Below are 21645 nucleotides of genomic sequence, written 5' to 3' on the forward strand. Positions count from 1 at the left end.
GTCTATAATTGTTGGTCGTGTTCACTTTTCGTCCTAAGCTATAATTGACATTGTAAATTTCGTCCTTTTAATAACAAGTTGCGGCCACTCTGCCTTTCTAAGCTACACTTTGTTCCTAATGTTTTGTTAGTAAAGGGACGAAATTTGCAACATCAATTACAGAGTATATTTTAGGGACGAAAAGTAAGCACGACTAATAATTATGAATTCTTCAATTACGCTATAACTTAGTGATTAAAAGTGTAATTTTTCTTATTTTTTACTATTTGTATAATTTTTGTGTTATGTAAAAAATTCAAAAGTAATGTTTGACAATCTTAATGATCGTACTCATATAATTATATATTTCATATATTATTGCATATAGTATAATTAAAAATAATTATCAATAATAAATGGCACAATCATATATGGTATATATGTAATAATATTATGTGGTTGGTACTAATATCGACTAAGATGATAAATTTTCTCTATAAATTTGGCCCCCCCAACCCCGGCTTGTGTTCATTCTGATATATGAGTTTAACGATGAAATGGTAGAAGTCCTTATTCATAACGATCACACTCGAGATTGATTCCCCCCAAGGAATTATTTTTTTAAGCCGGATTTCAGAAAGAAGCACAATGCTTCAAGAAGGAACACAATGTCTCAAAAAGAAGCACAATCCCTCAAGTCAAACAAGCACAATGTGAGCACAATGTTTCAAGAAGGAGCACAATGTCTCAAAAAGAAGCACAATCCCTCAATTCAAACAAGCACAATGTGTTGAAGTCAAAGAAGCAAGATGCGAAAAGAGCACAATGTAGCCAAATCTGTAACACCCCGTGTTACGACCTTCAATCCCGGATTAATTATTTAATTAATCTCGTTAATAATAATTAAATATGATTTAATTCGGTTAGGTTTCCTTTGATTAATCAATAAGGTCCACCATGAACCGTGGACCCTTGCCTAAATTAGAGTCTTAAGCCTATTAGGAATAAAGAAAGTAAACCCTTTACTATTCAGATTCTAATTAGGAATCCTAGACCTAGTTATCTATTAGGAATAAAGGAAGTAGGCCTTTTACTATTCAGACTACAATTAGGATTCCCTTTAATTAATTAATATGGGCCACTATGGACCATGGACCCCTATCCCTAAAATAAGCCCTTAGTCCTATAAGGAATAGAATTAGTAAACCCATACCATTCATACCCTAATTAGGAGTCTTAAATATATAAATAGGGATATAGGAGGCACCTAGATCTTTCACCACCATAATCTCTCACCACACAAGAAGCTCCAAGAATCCCCTTAGGAGAAATCAAGAAAGAAGAAAGCTTAAAGAAAAACCCTTCGTAGCCAAGGAATTAATTAAGGCTAAGAGGTAACCCATGTCTCAACAAAACCTATTTTCATAGTTATGATTCCCCCTTAAGGTTTCCCCATATTATTGTGTATTGATGACTTGTGATGATTATTATTGATGATTGATGTGATGATCCCATGGGGGATCTTGATAATCTTGATATTGGGAGATTCTTGATAAATATGATGTTCTTGATGATTATATGGAGTTCTTGACGATTATGTGTTGTTCTTGATAATTGTCTGATGCCCTTGATGCTTATGCGTTATTCTTACCGAATCTTGCAATTAGAAGGCGAATTGTATTCTTGTTGATATAAAAGTGATTAGAACCCTAGGTTGTATCGTATGATATTATTCTTGGATTATCGGGTGGGGTAATCGCATGTTTGGGTGTTGATTATGTTTAGAAAAGCATGATAGGTTATGTGTCGTTCGTTTCTCGTATTTGATCCGTTAATTGTCTACGTGTTGTCGTTGATTGCGCTGTAAAGTGTCTAAGCATGGTTTCGGGTTCCACAATGGTTCCCGGGGCAAAATTGTGTGATAAGTGTCAGTGGGGGGTAGGGGACCCGCCACCTACCCACGGCCAGAATAGTGATCCCGGCAGCGGGCAGCTGCCCGCCGGCGACCCGCTGCCCGGAATAGTGAATCCGGCGGGCAGCCGGCGGGTGGCCCCCCACCCACCGGCTACCCGCTGGAATTTTCCCCATCTTGGGTTCCCGGCTTCCCCGTTTGATGTTTCCCCGTCCCCCGTGGTGTCCCAACGGACTCCGTTTATCGTGTCTATGTCTAGTTTGATATTTCGGGTACCGTTCGTAGGTTTATGAGTCTATTATATTGAATGCTAGTTGAATTGGTATCCCGTTGACCTAGGTGGAAGAAGTATGAACCCCTTAGGACTATCCTTAGTATGTGATCGATCACGCATAGGTTTTGTTATACGCTTTCTCCCCCTTCCCAATGTGTTAATGTGGGTTGCATGTACTTGCTATGTGTTATGTGTGCATGTAACCCCGAGTTGGTTAAGATCAATCGGGCTATACGGGCAGTCGGATGGGCTGAGAACCATACCGGCTGTTAACCAGGCTGGTAGAGACCGGTCAGGTATATAAATATTATATAGGACTAAGTTCCACTATACGTGCAATCGGATGGGCTGAGAACCATACCGGCTGTTAACCAGGCTGGTAGAGACCGGTCAGGTATATAAATATTATATAGGACAAAGGTCCACTATACGGGCAGTTGAATGGGCTGAGAACCATCCCAACTGTTAACCAGGCTGGTAAAGACCGGTCAGGTATATAAATATTATGTAGGACAAAGGTCCATCAGTCGGTTGCGATCGGCTCCTCCGTAATGTGAGACGGGGCAGGGTGCTGCGGGGCCGTGTCAGAGCTATATGCGCTGACCCTCATGTATGGGCATGCGATTGGTCCTGTGGTGCCAACAAAGTGTGCTATGTGATGAGATATGGTTGAGTTGTGTTTATGATTATATTGGGGGACATGACTATGGGATCTATGCTGGGGATTGTTTATGTTGTGTTATGATTATTAATTATGCTCAGCTTTATCTATCTTGCCTGTTGTGGATTGTATACGCCTGTTATGACTGTTACTTGTGTCCAGCCTTATCTGTCGAGTCATTCCCGGTTTTAAAAGCTAGAGTTCGTAGGATATATCTTCATGCTCAAAATGGTTTTCGTATATCTATATATATCTCTATATGTATTGTATTTCAACGCGTTGGAGTGGGTTACCAGCATCTCTCGCTGAACAGATATATTTGGCTATCAGGCACAGAAGAATAAGTCACTGGAGCGCGCTAGAACTTGGAACGTAGAAGTAGACAGTTTCCCTTTCGGCCTGCGTGCCATGCTTATGCATTTACATTATTGAGGATATCAGTTAGTTAGCCTGTGCACCTGAGTTCTCTAGCTCAGGTGTGGCATAGCACCCTGTACTCTTGTATTATGTTTTGGGATTTAATGAGATTTCACCTTTATTTTATAAGTTTTAAATGTCTTGAAAATCTGGGGGTGTTACAAAATCAGAAAAGCATGATGTAGCAAGTCAAAAAGCAAGAAGTGTCAAGTCAAACAAGCAAGATCTGACTTTTAAAGCACAATGCGTCTCAAAAGAGTAAGATGTGACAAAGAAGCAATATGATCAGCAAATAGATAAATTTGAAAGAATTTATGTTGGTACATCTCACATGTCACAAGAATCCAAATTGCCTAAAGATATGATCTAGGGGTGTCAAAGTGGGCCGAAGCCCGCGGGTTAGGGCCGTAGGAAATTAGGCCCGTGAAAATGTGGGCCTAACGGGCTTGGCCCGCGGAGGGCCAAAGCCCACGCGGTCAATCCCGCACGGGTTGCGGGCCAGGCCATATTTTATAAAATTAAAAAAATAAAATAAAATAATATATATATATATATATATATATATATATATATATATATATATATATATATATATATATATATATATATATATATATATATATATATATATATATATATATAATATCTTCATTCTTAGGCAGTGTGTATATCTGACCCATCTAAGAAATCCAATTAATTCAATAATCTTTCGTCAATTCTTAAATCAATAATTCCTAGAGTACGCAGTTCTCCGGTTCTCCCGTCTCTGTCTCGCCTCCAACTCCAGCAAATTGATGGCCCGCGAGACCCGCAAGCCTGCATGGGACGGGCTTGGGCTGTGTAGTTCCAAGCCCGCGAGCTTTGCGGGCCGGACCGCAAAAGCCCGCCAAATAAAAAGCCCACGGTGGGGCGGACCTAATGGGGCGGGCCGGTCCGCATTGACACCCCTAATATGATCAGAACGGTGGAAAATTTATGAAGGCATGGATAAAAAAAATCTTATCTTAGAAATAAATTCTATCAGAAGAAATTATTGCAAAGAGACGTTGGAACTTCAAAATAGACAAGGAAAATAATATTTTAGAAATAACTTGAAAATCAAGTTGAAATAAAATATTATCTTGTCAGGCAAGTTGACAATCAAATCAAATTGAAGACCTACCATTATCAACAATATCAGGCTACAGGATTCAAACTTCAAAAATCAAAATATCCCACTCCAACGGATATATTTGGTTATCTATAAAAGGCCATGAAGACTTGAAGAAGAAGAACAACAACGGATGAACAAGTGCGAATTCTAGAAATACAAGTGCTCAAATATTCATTGAAATATCTAGAAAAGAGACTTAGTCTGAATAGTCCCAAAATTAGTTGGAGAGAGATACAATTACCTTTGTATTTGTAATTGTGAAAAGAGTATAGCTGTGTGCAAAATACTCTAGTGAGTGTAGCTGTGTGCAAAACACTCGTAGTTGCTAAGTGTAGCTGTGTGCAAAACACTTAGTTGGCGTTTGAGTATAGCTGTGTGCGAAATACTCGGAGTTGAGTGTAGCTGTGTGCGAGACACTCGGAGTTGGGTGTAGCTGTGTGCAAGACATCCGGAAGAAGTGCTTGTGTAGCGCTTATTCACTATTGTAACTGTGTGTGGAAAATAGTGAATTACTCCTAGAAGTGAATGGAGTAAAGTGGACTAGGAAGATTACGCCACTTCCGAACCACTATAAATTGCCTCTCTCATTTACATACCGCACTTACATAATTCGCTTTATTTATTTATTATTTGACTAACCCGTTTACTATTCACTATTTATCTTAATCTTTCGGGTTTAATGTATTTTCACGTATGCATATAACTCAAACTTTCCATACTTAACTTTTGATTTATTCTAAGCAAGTTTGACGTGTTGCATGTGACATTCATCATACGGTTGACGTGACACGAAGTCTTATTTATAATCTTGAATATTGTTATTAAATATTGAGTGAACCATCTCCTTTTAAATATTCAAGATATTCACGTCATTCTTATACATCATCTGAGCTTATCTTACATGTGCATGTGATTCAATTTATTGATTGGACATAACTCTTTATATATATTTATTCCGTTGTGCAGTTCAAGTTAAACTCTTCTCTACTTGTTACTTAGAGTTGAAGTTACCAAAGAGTTATTTAATTTAGAAAAAGTTTAGAAAGTCTATTCACCCCCCCCCCCCTCTAAACTTTCTACCACCCTATCGGGACCAACAGGCAGGATGCAAGTAGAAGAGCAGGGATCACCGGGGGCTCGATTTCTCTCTTTTGTTCTCTTTTGAAACGAAGTAGACAATGGGGGAGAAGATGGGATGTATTTAAACTGCGGAGAATCCCAAGGGGCCACCTCGTGTCAAACACCTATAGGAGGGTGAGAGAGGTTGATTGGATGTGAAGAGACGGCTGCATTAAATACCCTCGAAAAACGGAACGACGATTGAAGCTAGGGTTAGCCCAGACAGTGCGTCCAGGTATGCGAGGAGTCAGAGTGACCCAGCTTGTCCAATACATGCCCAATCTCGCCGTAATCCCTTTGGGCCACTCCAGTACTTGTCTAGGCAAGACAACCTGAGAATGGGTCTCAGGGCCGATCGAGTAAAGGAGTCGGCACTCATAACCCGACTTCGGTATCCAATTGGGTGAATAGTTGGGCTTCGGGCCTAGAGTCGCGGTCGACCCTGCAATCGGGAAAGTGGGACCAACTACCCTTAACGAAAGGTTAAGTTGGCTGAAGGAAAGTTAGCAAAAGCAATAAAAATAAAATTCTTTCTCCGAAGACAAAGAAAACAAGACGAAATGTTTATTAATCAGGACAGATAGGCCTACATCGCAGTCACGTTACAAACTCAAAGGCATAAAAGCGAGATCACGGTCTAGTCTTCTCCTTAGTCGGACGAGCAGGAGGTGGTGGACCCGAATAGTCGGGGCTGGAAAGGAGGCGGAGTCGGATCCGAACCCGGCACGTCATCCACATAGACTGGCGGCTCCCCGTCATCGACCATCTAGAGAGGCATTTCAAGAGCGCTGGGAGACATGGCCACCCCGAAAAGCGGAGGAACCTCCCATACCTCCTCCTCGTCCAAGGGCGGTTTGTTCATCGCCGGATCCACTCGCCGGTCGGTTGAGTCCACTGGAACCACGTCCAGCATGTCGGGGGGAACCACAATGGGATCTGAGCCGGTATCACCCACCAAGTGGCCACCTTGGGCTAACTGTTGTTGCCTCAGTTTCTCCAACCGAGCTTGCTCTTTCAGACGGATGGAGAAACGCCGGTCACCATCTCTATAGCTCATGTCAAAACAAAAAAGAGAGATAACGGTTGCTAGGGATGTCAAGGGCAGAGCGAGAAAGGTAAGTGAGGGGAAGTTCCATTTATAGCCAGGCCAAGCGAATCTCAAGGAGCAAATCACAGAGAAGAATCAAAACTGTCATCATTGGGCAGAAAAGAAGGAGGGGATAAAGTCAGGAATCTGCGTCAGTGAGAAATTCCATCAATCTCGCTCGGGCAGAGCGAGATTCCTGCCATGGCCTAAAAAGTAAATCTTCCACAGACACGGGAGGATCGCGAAGGGGACAGGCCTCGGGCATAGCGATGGCCGATCGATAGGTCGGCGGAATAACAAATTAACTCCATGCTCTAAGAGGGGGAAAGGAGAACGCAAAAGTAAGAGATAAATTCACTTAGTTTATTAAAGGGAGGGGTAGTACATTGAGAAAGAAACGAACTTTATTTTATACTAATATAGGTTCCTCTCATAGTCCGTCACTGAATCTCACTCGACATCACATCTCGTCGCTCGAAGACCTCAAGTAGTGCAATTCACACGTCTGACGAGGAGGGCTCGTCTTGGAAAGCCATCTCCTCCGATGGGCCAGTCAGAGATGGGCAGATCAAGTCCCAAAAGGCCGGCATCAGGGGCGGAACCACAAGCGCTTCATCGTCAGGGTATAGCTTGAGATAGCGAGCAAAGTCAGCATCCGACATTAGGTCGGTGGCCGGCCCATTGAAGTCATCCAGAGGGATGGTGAACATCATTTTGAAGGCTAGTTGCTCTGGAACCACCACCTCGACGAAAGTCCCGTCTTGGGCCGTGACACAGGCCTTAGTCGGGGGCGAAGGGTCGGTCAGAGAAGAGGAGTCCACCACCAGAGGTGGGGCCTCAGTCGCCATCCGCAAGTCAGAAGAAGTGGAGCTGGAATGATGCCTCTGGGAGGAGGGTTTGTGAGCTTTCTTCTTGCCTTTCTCCAGCCTCGACCGCTTGGAAGGAGGGGGCGAGGCAGCGACCCAAAATCGATCTTCTTCCCTTTTCTGGGAGAGCGACCCATGCTGATCAAGGGGATGAGGAAAAGGCCAAGAACAGAAATGCTATTTATAAGTCTGAGGGATGGAGGAAAAAGTTAAAACGGATCCGGCGAATCAGGCAGATCGCGCAGGATCCGGGATTTATCCGGCCATTGAAGAAGGTAGATTATAAGAGATTCTCAGGATTTGCAGTAAGGGTACGGTTACTTTCCAGCATTCGAGTAAGAAGACTAAATATTGAAAAGTGAGGGACTAGTTGATAGGGTGTGGACACCGGGCCCAAAGCCTGGGAGGTAGAGAAGAAGCCCAAAAATAAAGAGTGGCCCGGAAAGAGGAAGGGGCCAGGCCCAAAAGAAGGAAGGCCCAAGAGAAGTATGGACCAAGCCAAGGAATTGGCCCTACCGCGAGGTCAGCGCGAGTGTTCGGTCGGCGAAAGTGACAAGAGACCGTTGGAGCATTTAAGAGGGTGTTTAAGAGCCCAGTCAAAGAGTCGTTGGGAAGCCCAGTAACGGCAGCCCAACGGCCTTTAGAGATAAATAGTGATTAATGGGCCAATTATGGCCTTAAATGTATGTTTTAAGTCAAATCCAAGGGAGACCTAATATAAAAGGCTCCACAAAAGCTGTAAAAAAGGGGGCAAGTTCATGCCAAGAGAAAAGAGACCCATACTCACAAAAAGTTCTTACTCCCTTCTATTTTTGAAAGGTGAATCCACAAACTAAGGTTGTGTTAGACCTCCCTGGGTCCAAAAACCCTAAAACCAACATTATGTGTTAGAATAATATATTTTATGTGTTTTTAAACCGTGATTCCTACAGTTGTGTGAATCACTATCCACGCAATAATGATGGTTGGTCAATCATTATTGTGTGGACTATATTATCAAATAATGCATATTCAATACAAAAAATAATTTACTTTTAGTATTTTAAAGGTACTTTTTGTTATGGTCAACATAAAACTGTGTGGACTATACTTTGCCCCTTCTCCCACCCCCAACCTTATTATGTGGTGATGCAAGCCAGCTTTGCGGGCTAAGCCCATAGTATCATCAAGATCTAACATACGTTATATTGGTACACTGTTCCTAACATTTTCCCATTTTTCTATTAAAAAGGCCCAGAGTGTGGGTATTTGAATCCAAAAAAATTAAAAAATAATAATAATAAAAATAACTGATGGATTATATGAACCCGGGGGTCTGGATTATACAACCCGAATATATGTCGAATGTGATAAACGAAATAACAAAATGATAATAGGGGTGTGTATGTAAATGATATTGTATTAATCAAACAAACAGTGCTATTACAGAGGTAACAGACGTGTAATTGTCAAACAATTATTGTAGGAAAGTAGGGAAAGCTTGAATAGGACACTGGGGAGTGCTTTTATACTCCCCGGCCGCTACTGGCTCGGGGTACGTGGGAGGAGCCGTGGTCAGAGTCACAAGACTCGCTCCACGCGAGGACCCGGTCACCGGCCGAGCCCGCAGCTCGGCCGGGCCGAAACCAAAGGGTGGCCGACCCCACGTAGGCCGACCTGGGGTGCACCGGTCGACCCCGGGCGCGCCGGACGACCCCGTGGTGGCAGGGGACCTACGTAGGCCGACCCCGAGGTGCCGAGCCCATGTTGGCCGACCCCGGGGTGCCGAGCCCATGTTGGTCGACCCCGGGGTGGTTCGTCACTCCGTGTGCACAGTAGCCGGGGACCCCGTGATAGTAGCCGAGGACCCTGTGGTAGTAGTCGAGGACCCCGGGGAGGTAGACCCATCCATGGTCTGTCCGGCCGCGTGCGTAGTCCACTCGGTGCCAGGTGTGATCCGCTCCATATTTCTTCGCTCCAGGTCCGCTCCGTAATTATTCCATCATCAGTCCCCCAATCTCGGGGATGCGAGAAGTCGTCAGCCCAAGAGAGTACAAAGCCGCTTGATAATTACGGACCCCCCTTGTGCTTTAACGCTTAATCCTTCGTCTATGCTTGCTGTTGTGCAAGCAGTCGCTCGAGCGGCGTCCATTGAGAGCATTTAGGGACCCTTCGGGCATAGCTGGGGGACGAGATGAGGGGTCGCGAAGAGTTCGAGGCAGCGCACAAGACCATGGGGAGCAAGCCTGCTGCGTTGGAGGGCAAGTATGCCGAGTTGATTACCAGCCACGCGCGGGAGCGCCGGACACATGAGGAGGCTTTGAAGGCAGCCGTGTCGAGCTACAAGGACCCCGAGGTGTTAATCAAGAGGGCGGCCGAGACCTCCACGAGAGGTCGGCCGAGACCTCTTCGAGAAGTCGATTGAGACCTTCCCGAGAGGTCAGTCGAGATCTCCTCGAGAGGTCGGCCGAGACCTCCCCGAGATGTCGGTCGAGAGTCCAGACCTCCTCGAAAGGTCGACCGAGACCTCTTCGAGAGGTCCTTCAAGACCTCCCCAAGAGGTCGGTAGTCACCTCCTCAAGAGGTTTGCCGAGACCTCCCCGAGAAGTCGGTCAAGACTTTCCCGAGATGTCGGTCGAGACCTACTCAAGAGGTCGGTCGAGACTTCCCCGAGAGGTCGGTCACCACCTCCTCGAGAGGTTGGCCGAGACCTCCTCGAGAAGTCAGCCATGACCTCCTCGAGAAGTCGGCCAAGACCTTGTCAAGTGGCGAACGAGGTCAGACCTCGTGCTCCTCTTAGGGTAGCCCAATGACTCCAAGTCAGCGCATTTGGGCCGCTAAGCTCCTTCTGTTCAACGATAGGTGAGGTCAGACCTCGTACCACCCCTAGGGTATCAAGTATGCGTTACGCCCGTTCGGCGATAGGCGAGGTTGGACCTCGTACCACCCTTAGGACGTTTTAGCGATTCTTGGGTTGGAGTCTTTTGACTCGCATCCCAAATCCTTCCGTTCGGCGATAGGCAAGGTCGGACCTCGTACCGCCCCTAGGGTTCGAAGATTGCGTTACGCCCGTTCGGCGATAGGCGAAGTCGGACCTCGTACCGCCCTTAGGACGTTTTAGCGATTCTGGGGTCGGAGTCCTTTGACTCAAGCCCCGAATCCTTCCGTTCGGCGATAGGCGAGGTCGGACCTCGTACCGCCCTTAGGACGTTTTAGTGATTCTGGGGTCGGAGCCCTTTGACTCAAGCCCCGAATCCTTCCGTTCGGCGATAGGCGAGGTCGGACCTCGTACCGCCCTTAGGACGTTTTAGCGATTCTGGGGTCGGAGTCCTTTGACTCAAGCCCTGAATCCTTCCATTCGGCGATAGGCGAGGTCAGACCTCGTACCGCCTTGAGAATGGGATCACCGTGCTAATAGGCGTGTAGCTGGTTGTTGGCCGACCCAGCTCTGCGTGAAAGTGTTGGGAGGTCGGGCACTCCCGGGCGTACTCCGCGCACTCCTTGGCCATATTTGGCCAAAAGTACCCTTGCAATAGGGCCCTCCTTGCCATGGTGAAGGCTCCTTGGTGTGCCGCGCATGTGCCTTCATGTATCTCTTCTTTGACGGACTTGGCTTCGTCTGGGTACAAACACCGGAGGAGGGCACCGTTGTAGGACCTTTTTTAGAGGGTGTCGCCAAAGAGGACATATGTTGGCGACCTCCTCTTGACCGCCTTGGCGGCTGCCTCGTCTGCTGGCAGGGTGCCCATTTTCTTGCACTCCAGCAGGTGGTCTAACCAGCATGGGGGTCGAGTTTGTATGGGGAAGACTGGGTCGGCCTCCAAGCTGGACCTCTGGAGGTCTTCAATCCGTGCTATATTAGAGACATGCTCCGGGGTGCCGAGGCCAAGCTTGGAGAGCAAGTCTGCGTCCTCGTTTTGACTTCTGGGTACCTCGGTCAGGTCGGCTGTGGAGGTCGGCCTCAGTGCTTTTCACGATCATGTCATCGACGTAAGCTTGCAGGTCCCGACCGAGAACCTTCTTAAACACTTTGGGCCACCATTCTTGTGTACGTGGCTCCCAAGTTCTTGGGCTCGAAGGCCATGACTCGGTAACAAAAGACCCCTTCGGGGGTGGTGAACGCCGTCTTCTCTTCGTCGTCCTCGTGCATGAAGATTTGGTGGTACCCCCGGAAGGCGTCTAAAAGCTCATGAGCGCGCATCCCACCGTCTCGTCCACCAGTTGGTCTATGTTAGGTAGCGGGAAGGGGTCCATGGGGCATGCCTTGTTAAGGTCCATGTAGTCCACACACGTCCTCCACGTAGGTGGTTTAGGTGTGAGGACTACGTTCGCGAGCCATGTTGGGTATAGGACCTCCCTTATGTGCCCGATCCCGAGGAGGCTGTCGACTTCCTTCTTCACAAATTCTCGTCTGTCCGTGGCGAGGTAGTGCTTCCGCTGCTGGACCGGCTTGGCTTTGGGGTCCGCCGCCAGTTTGTGCGTGATGACCTCCCGACTGAGGCCCGGCATGTCCTTGGGACCCCAGGTGAACACGTCTTTGTAGTTGCGGATGACCTCAACGATCCGACCCCGGAGGTCGGCCGAGAGGCCTGTACCCACCTTCACCATCCTGTCGGGTCGGCTGAGGTCCAAAATGACCTCTTCCGTCTCCACCGCGTGTTCGCTCAGGGTCGTTTTCCTTCCTCTTTAAACACCTTTTCGGTTACGGTGTGTACTTAGAGGTCCTTCTTCGTTATTTGGCGGCATGCTTTCAAGTAGGGGTGGGGAACTTGAGGCAAAGGTGCTCCATGGAGATGATGCACCTAAGGTCATCCAAGGTAGGTCGGCCGAGGATAACGTTATGGGTGCAGCTGATTTTTACCAACACGAACTCCACCTCCCACCTTTTAACGTGCGGCGGGGTGCCGATCTGTACCTCGAGGGTGATGGAGCCCTCTGTTTCGATGGAGTCCTCGGTGAAACCAGATAGCGGGGTCCGTACCTGGGAGAGCTGCTTCCGGGATAGCCCTAGCTGCGTGAAGGTGTCATAATGCATGACGTTCACGGAGCTCCCCGTATCTACCAGTACCCGGTGGATGATGATGTCTTTGAGCTCCAGCTTGATTACCAATGCGTATCGGTGGGGCAAGGGGCCATCCGGGAAGTCGTCGTCGATGAGCGTTATAGGCTCCCTGCGTGTCCTTTTGTCGTGGGGTGCTCGGACGACTTCCCCCACGTATAGGCTCCGCGCCCACCTCTTCCTCTCAACGGGCGTGTCTCCTCCCTCCAGGCCACCAAAGATGACGTGGATGACTTTTTTCTTCGGCGGGCTGTCCGGCTCGGTCTCCTCATCCTCCATGAGTTGGCCAAGTTCCCTCTTGCGCGGGGCAGAGGCGGATGGCCCTGCACCATCCTTCTTATTCCGAGCGTTGTCGGGGCCCTTAGCGTGGTCCTGCCCTGATCTCTTCACATATTGGCCTAGGTATCCCCGTTGAATGAGCTCCTCGATCTGCCTCTTGAGGACCATACATTCGTCAGTGTCATACCTGCGTAGCCGATGGAAACGCAGTACTTCTTCGGGTCGGCCTTGGGGGAGATCTTCAAGCACTCCTCGGGGAATGAAACGATGCCCATGTCCTCCGCGTGGTCCAGAATGACACTCACGGGCTGGGTTAGCGGGGTCAGGTGTCGTAGTGGGGCTAGATGGGGACCCCGATCACGGCGTGATCGCGACGGGCGGCGATCCTCCTGGGGTTGAGGTGCCTTGTCGCCCCAGCCCCGGCCTTCATCCTCCTCCTTCTTCCTCTTCTCCGCTGCCTCGGCATTGGCATACCGCGTGGCGCGGTCCATCAACTCCGTGTACGTCTTTGGCTCGTTCCGGACGAGGTCGCTGTGGAAAAGACCGAATCTGAGATTTTTGGTGAAGAATGGGATGGCGGACCTTTTGTCGAAATTGGTCACCCCCATGGCCTCCTTCTTCCACTTGCTCAGGTACTCTGCCAAGGTCTCCGACTTGTGTTGTTTCAAGTAGCACAGGTCGGCGAACTGTTTCCTTCATTGTATGCTGTCCGCGAAGTGTGACATAAACTTCTTAGCTAGGGAGGCGAAAGTGGGGATGGACTCCGCCGGCAAGGACCCGAACCAATCGTGGGTCTGGCCATCCAGAGTTGTGCAGAAGCCGCGACACATGATGGCGTCACTAACACCTGTCATAATCATGACCGCCTTGTACCGGTTGAGATGATCCCGGGGATCCATCGCCCTCGTGTAGGGTTTGATGGCCGGGAATCGGAATTCCCGAGGCAGGGGCTCGGCCATGATGTCCTTAGCGAAAGGTGTGGCCAAGGCGTACCGAGGCTCTGGTGACTCGTCACGCGCCTCGATCTTGCGCTGCAACTCGCGCATCTGCCTGCGCAGTTGTTCCATCTCGTCGCGCTGGGAGCTTGGAGGTCAGCCTCTGGTCTCCCCCGAGCGCTCCCCCGGTGGGGTCGGCTCCCGTGGCCCCGGAACACGAGGTTCATGGCTCCGGGACCTCCGTGAACATGACGACTCCGCCTATCTGGCATTTGTTGCTGGCCTCGGCCCTAGGCGGTCTCGCGCCGGCACACGCGGGCCTAATCGCCCGAGCGCGGATGTGGTCCGGGTCGGCCGAGTCCTCCTCTCCTCTCCTCTCGTTGCTCGTGCTGGCCTCGGCTGGCCTCCGCTGCGTCTCGTCTCTCGGATGGTCAGGGTGAGTTAACTTCCCCATCGGCCGGCGTCGCGGGCGCCCGGGGCGAGTGAGTGCTGGGGCCACCGTCGCAGCCACCGGGGCGCGTGAGTGCTGGGGGCGGAGGTGGGGGTGTCGGGGCACCCCGTCGCAGCCCCACTGCGACGCAGTTGAGCGCGGTCGTCGCCTGCTCAAGTGCGGCGGCCTCCTCTTGGGGATTCGGAATCGGGGGTGGAACGGGTGCCGCTGTCCCGCTGAGCAGGCGATTGTTGGTGAGCCAACCCCGGAGGTCCTCCGCCGGTTCCCATTGATTTGATCTCTGAGGTCCCCTCCCGTCCCCACGGGCACAGTCTGCTGACTCGTCGTGGTCCCGTTGGGGTGGTTGGTGAAGGAGGGGTTGCGTGTATTGCGTGAACCCTACGAGTTGTAGGTGTTTGACCCGGATCTTGTCATCGCTGCGGATGAATGATAGTAGGGAGAGCGCTTAAGCTTGTACAGCCGTTCTCAACAAGAGCACCAATGATGGATTATATGAACCCGGGGGTCCGGATTATACAACCCGAATATATGTCGAATGTGATAAACGAAATAACAAAATGATAATAGGGGTGTTTATGTAAATGATATTGTATTAATTGAACGAACAGTGCTATTACAGAGGTAACAGGCGTGTAATTGTCAGACAATTGTTGTAGGAAAGTAGTGGATGCTTAAATAGGACACCGGGGAGTGCTTTTATACTCCCCGACTGCTACTGGCCCGGGGTACGTCGGAGGAGCCATGGTCAGCGCCGCAAGACTCGCTCCACGCGAGGACCCGGTCACTGGCCGAGCCCGGAGCTCGGCCGGGTTGACCCCGCGTAGGCCAACCTGAGGTGCGCCGGTCGACCTCGCAGTGGCCGGGCCTACTTTGGCCGACCCTGGGGTGCCGAGCCCATGTTGGCCGACCCAGGGTGGTTAGCCGATCATGGGGTGGTTCGTCACTCTGTGTGCACAGTAGCCGGGGACCTCGTGATAGTAGCCGAGGACCCCGTGGTAGTAGTCGAGGACCCCGGGGTGGTAGACCCATCCATGGTCTGTCCGGCCGCGTGCATAGTCCACTCGGTGCCGGGTGTGATCCGCTCCATATTTATTCGCTCCATGTCCACTCCGTAATTATTCCATCAATAACATCAACAAAAGAATAATTCAAATAGTCAATTGAATAATTTTTTTAATGAGGGTATTTAACCACACTCTTATTAAAACATAGAAGTCATACTTGACTATTTCATATAAGAAATGGTTTTGTTCACCATTTCAAACTTTGATTTTTTACCCAACCTTTTTTACAGATACATAGGCGAGTTTTTTGGTCGCAATAGTTGCCTAGGGCTGGGTTCGGGCAAATGTATTGGCAATCTTGATTGGTGTCACAATGCACATATCTTACATCTCTTGCCTCAACCTCAAAGAAAACACCTACATATACAATGCAACCAAATGATTAACACAATTACAACAAATTAAATATTAGTTGTGTTAATTAATTACAGAAATTCTCTATTTTTTTGAAAAATTATAAACTGAACAAAGAAAAATAGAGGATGCACTTATTTGTACATTTTTTCAAACAAAAAATGGGGAAGAGAAAAATGAAAAACTAGAGAAAGAAAATCAAAGAATACATTTATTTTTAAATTTATTCAAACAAAAAATCGAGTGGAGAAATATATATATATATATATATATATATATATATATATATATATATATATATATATATATATATATATATATATATATATATATATATATATATATATATATATATATATATATATATATATATATTATATATATATATATATATTTTGGAGGGAAACAAAAGGAGCAAGAATCCAATTATTTGTACATTTCTCTAAACAAAAATTAATGAGGGGAGGAATGAAAAATAGAAAAAAGAAAAGTATAGAATACATTTATCTAAACATAAAATATGAAATAAAGAAATGAAAATTTGAAAGAAAAAAGATAGAGAACTGAAGTAAATTCAAACCTTTTTTTTTATTAGAAATATATAGGTTGGTCGGAAATGAGTATCATTCATTTGCCTAATTAATGGACTAATTTTATACTTGTGATATAATAATTTCTGAATAACAAGGAAAAAGAGAAAATTAAAAAAAAAAAAAAAAAAAAAAAAAGACTTACAATATTGAACAAGACAAACAATGAAGAGAAATGTCCATGCTTTTGAAGTCATCCTTGTATATATTAATGTTTCTTTTTTCTCCTTAATTTTACTCACTATATGTTATTATGGATAGGAGATTGCATTTGGATTTATAGTGGGAGGGAGATCAGTATGCTTTGGACCTTGGTTCAGTTTCTTCATCATCACTTACATAAGATGTTGGAAAAAAGGGGTTTGTATTCTGTAATACATTTGAGATACAACAATAATACAGAATACAACAGGGAACAAAAATTGGATCATTTGATATCTTCAGGCGTGTAATCACTTTCCTATAAGCTTTAAATCTCCCTCTATAAAAGCAACAAGGTTCAAGATTTAATCTTATGGGATACAAGAAGATGAATGAAATTCTCAAGTTGCTTTGTTTGAGAATTCCCTGTAGAGATGTAAGCCTGTGAAGTGTCTTGGTTTCCTGCAAAATAATTGCTTGTAAAATGCATCTGTTAACTTTTTTTTTTCTATCTCTTTCAGATTTCTATCCAACATATTTATATAAAATATTTTGATGGTTAGGAGAGGTTACATGGCAGTTACAAAAGTTTAAAACTTCAACTTCCACAAGATATATCTTGAATAATATATCTGTCACTGGAGAAATAATTAAATATATATTGAGTTAGTAACTGTATGCAAAATTATATACATATATATATATTTATATATTCCTTACGCATGGAAACATGCAAAGGATAAATATAAATAATATGCATATATGTAGTTCAATAATCTCAAGCATACAGCTAAATATACCAAGCATGTTAAGTGTAACTTTGAAGCATATAGTTTCACAAAATAGAAGAGCATATTTCAAGCACGTTAAGTGTAGTTTTGAAGCATATAGCTTCAAAATTCCCCAACACCTTACGCATGAAAATATCCAAACATGCATTAATACTCTCAAGCATATTAGCTATATATCTCAAGCATATAGCTATATATCACAAGCATATAGCTATATATCTCAAGAATATAGATATATATAAAACTCAAGCATATAGCTATATATTCCAAACATATAGCTATATATCACAAGCATATAACTTTATATCACAAGCATATAGCTATATAAATTTCTCCCAGTATTTTAATTAACTTTCTACCAAACTAAAATAATATTTACAACTCCACAACTCCAAATATTATTTAAGCTTTCATGGTAGTTCATCTGAAACATTAATCTCCATTACTATATAAATTTCCAACATTCCTCCTGCATTTATATAGTAAAGATTAATACTTTACCAAGATAAATCCAAAACTCAGGCATAAATGAAAGTGTCTTAGAGATTGAACTTTCACATAGTATTATATGCGTTACATTAATTCGGATTGCAGTGATGGACGAACCTTGAATCACGCAGTCACTTTGACGAAACGTAGATATAACACACACAAGTTTTACAGTCATTACAACTCACTGTAACTTGACACTATTATGGCCATGTGTCCGTATCCATTAATGAGCACATACCAAGTAAAGCCCAAACTTGTTTGAAGCGGCCGCACTTCATGCTCACAGAGGCTAATCGTTTATCTCATGCACTGCATCTTGCATTTTTTCAAAAGATCAGTTAAGAGTAAAAACTCATCCCTACAACAGTGCAGAACCAAGCATCACCTTTTTTTTTATACAATTTTAATTAAACTTTTGATGCTGGCAAATCACAAAATAAAGTACTCATCTACATTGAACTCAAGGTCTAACGTAATAACTTAGACTTGAGTTGAGCTTTCTTTCACTTGCAATTTAATTTAGGCTTTCCGTATCCCTTCCGATGTACCATGTCCCTTGCAAGGACTCTTGCAAATGGATCCGTTAAAACCGGGACCGTACAAAGTCCAGTGCTACAACACTATTACCTAGGATTTCCCACATAGCTAAGTCTTAAGCCCATGTGCCTTCACTTGTCATTATAAACACTTGTTTATATGATATGGCCAGTGTAGTAGCGCTGTCATAATATACTAAACTGGTGACATCAATTTTGGCCAAACCGAAATCTAAATAATTAAATTCCTCAGCCAATCAACTTCTTGCATGTCAAAACCAACATACGAATTGAAATTCAGATGCCATAGTTGAAAAGACAACTTTGCTCTTAGAAACCCATAAAACAACACCTTCTCCAAGCAGAAATATTCATCTACTAATTGAGGAACAAGTTTCATGATTAGACATTCAACTGGCATTAGAATATCTTTCCAGGATAGAAATTTCTATTAAATATACTAAACCATAATTAATGGTTTTATTCAAGTATATCAAAATTTCTTTTAATCTCATCCACTTAGCCAACTGAACATGATGATAGATAGAATTTTAATATTCTATTAGTGAACTGGTGAAATAAAATATTTAATTGATTATACCGGAACCCCCTTTATAGGTTCCTAGTCAATAAATATTTATTTCTTTCAAATTCTATAACCAAGAATTTCAATCATCATGTTGAACTTATTAGCAGTGGGGACTCCTTAAAATAAAAATTCAACCTTCTCCATTTGAGTCATCATCAACTTTGGAGAATAAACCTCCTCCATTCAGAGAACATCAACTTTGGAGAATAAACCATTTTGATTTTAAGCTTTTAACTTTTTATGTTTCTTCTAAACTGAAGAATCATGACATCTTAAATCATTATCCATGATTTAAATTTAAACTTTCTTTTCACTACTAATTGCCAGCCATACTAGATAAACTAGTAAACTTGTTGGCTTTCAAAATTTTAACACATTCTCAATATGAGAAACTGTGTGTTAAATACATTCATAAAATTTTTATGAATTTAATTATCCATACTTCATGCATAAAAGTTTCTGTATGCCTTTATAAGAAATATAACCGAATATTTCCTGGGCTTTCTGCCTTTATCAGAAATATAACAAATATTTCAAAGGCTTCCTGCCTTAATCAGAAATATATATAACATAATATTTCACACTTTCACAAGGATAAAATTATCTGTGTGCTAAAATAATCAATAATTTCATGCATGACATTGAAATTAATTCCAACTTACAATCATTAAACATTGTAACCATGCATAAGAAAACAACAAATTGATAACACCAAATTAATTCAAATTTGGCAGATTTATAGCACATCAAGATCCAACATATTAAATATGTATCTTGTATACTATGCATGCAACCGAGACAAAGTATCAATATAAAATACTTATACACATGCATAAACATATCCTTGTATTTAACAGGCTTTGCAAAACTCAAAAAAGTCTCATGCAAATCTTCTAGACATAATCCAGAACTAAACCAGTAAGTAAAATAACACTTACAATCCTGTCGAGGCCAAGACAACTAAAAAGTACTGAACGGATCACATCCCGTAACTTGTATCTGCCTCAATAATCCATCTCTTCCGGCCTTTGAATCGCTAAAACCACTCACCCTACCGTGGAGAGAACATCTCTTCTCATTCCAAATAAATCATGGCTAATAAAATTATTTATTTATATAAAATCATTTTCACATCTCTCTAATCATCTTGGCATAATTTGATATGCCCATGATTTTGAGTGAAAACAGAAATGAAACTTCATAGCATATATTCAAACCACATGTACAACATGTACATAGCATGCCATGAACACCATGCAAACATCTACACAGAAATCTTCTACAATAAACAATGACAAACCCAAAAGTGATTTCTGTCATCCTCTTATCAACAAATTCGAAATCTCATTCCGAAAATATTATCGTGATGAGAACTTATTCTTCCATGCCTGACATCTTGCCTTCAAAACTTTCAAGGCAAGACCAATGATCACAGGTTTATAAACTTTAAAGCTTATAGATTGTTGGAAAAAAAGGCTTGTATTCTGTAATACATTTGCGATACAACAATAATACAGAATACAATAGGGAACAAAAACTGGATCATTTAATCTTATGGGATACAAGAAGATGAATGAAATTCTCAAGTTGCTTTGTTTGAGAATTCCCTGTAGAGATGTAAGCCTGTGAAGTATCTTGGTTTCCTGCAAAATAATTGCTTGTAAAATGCATCTGTTAACTTTTTTTTTCTATCTCTTTCAGATTTCTCTCCAACATATTTATATAAAATATTTTGATGGTTAGGAGAGGTTACATGGAAGTTACAGAAGTTTAAAACTTCAACTTCCACAAGATATATCTTGAATAATATATCTGTCACTAGAGAAATAATTAAATATATATTGAGTTAGTAACTGTATGCAAAATTATATACATATATATATATATATATATATATATATATATATATATATATATATATATATATATATATATATATATATATATATATATATATATTTATATATTCCTTACGCATGGAAACATGCAAAGGATAAATATAAATAATATACATATATGTAGTTCAATAATCTCAAGCATACAGATACATATACCAAGCATGTTAAGTGTAACTTTGAAGCATATAGCTTCACAAAATAGAAGAGCATATTTCAAGCACGTTAAGTGTAGTTTTGAAGCATATAGCTTCAAAATTCCCCAACACCTTACGCATGAAAATATTCAAACATGCATTAATACTCTCAAGCATATTAGCTATATATCTCAAGCATATAGCTATATATCACAAGCATATAGCTATATATCTCAAGCATATAGATATATATAAAACTCAAGCATATAGCTATATATTCCAAGCATATAGCTATATATCACAAGCATATAGCTTTATATCACAAGCATATAGCTATATAAATTTCTCCCAGTATTTTAATTAACTTTCTACCAAACTAAAATAATATTTACAACTCCACAACTCCAAATATTATTTAAGCTTTCATGATAGTTCATCTGAAACATTAATCTCCATTACTATATAAATTTCCAACATAAGATTGCTAAAAGTTAGAGTAAATCGGCAATGTATAATTGTTAAAAGCATTGCAACATTTGAAATCATGACCAATTACTATTTATATTTACAAAAAACATTGAAAAGATAAAAAGAAAATTTGACTTGGCTCTCCAAGCTAGATTATATTGCAATAATGGACTACATTTCTAATACAAGGGCTACTTTAGTCCTACTCTTTTAATTTTACTTTCTTATATCATTGATTTTATTTCCTTGTCACAATTAATCCTACATTTAAATTTTTATCATTCTATATTTAAAAAAGAAGGTTAGTATATAATTTCATCACTCAAAATACTCTTGCTCCAACATGTAATTTTCATCCCTCTCTCATAAACTCTTTTTTATTCAATAATAACATTATATGTTAAATCTCTTTATTAA

General features: G+C 43.1%; 1 protein-coding gene across 1 annotated transcript; it reads right to left on the reverse strand.

Annotated features, from left to right (window-relative positions):
• Positions 1 to 12197: 12197 nt before the first annotated feature.
• LOC109174927 lies at positions 12198 to 13393 on the reverse strand. The gene is made up of 2 exons (XM_019324169.1): positions 12973 to 13393; positions 12198 to 12883 (listed from the first exon to the last, which is right to left on the reverse strand). Exons 1-2 carry the CDS (start codon positions 13391 to 13393, stop codon positions 12198 to 12200), a joined length of 1107 nt encoding a protein of 368 aa, XP_019179714.1.
• Positions 13394 to 21645: the final 8252 nt, after the last annotated feature.

The sequence above is a fragment of the Ipomoea nil genome, unplaced genomic scaffold, assembly GCF_001879475.1.
Source record: "Ipomoea nil cultivar Tokyo-kokei standard unplaced genomic scaffold, Asagao_1.1 scaffold0672, whole genome shotgun sequence".
NCBI lineage: Eukaryota > Viridiplantae > Streptophyta > Magnoliopsida > Solanales > Convolvulaceae > Ipomoea > Ipomoea nil.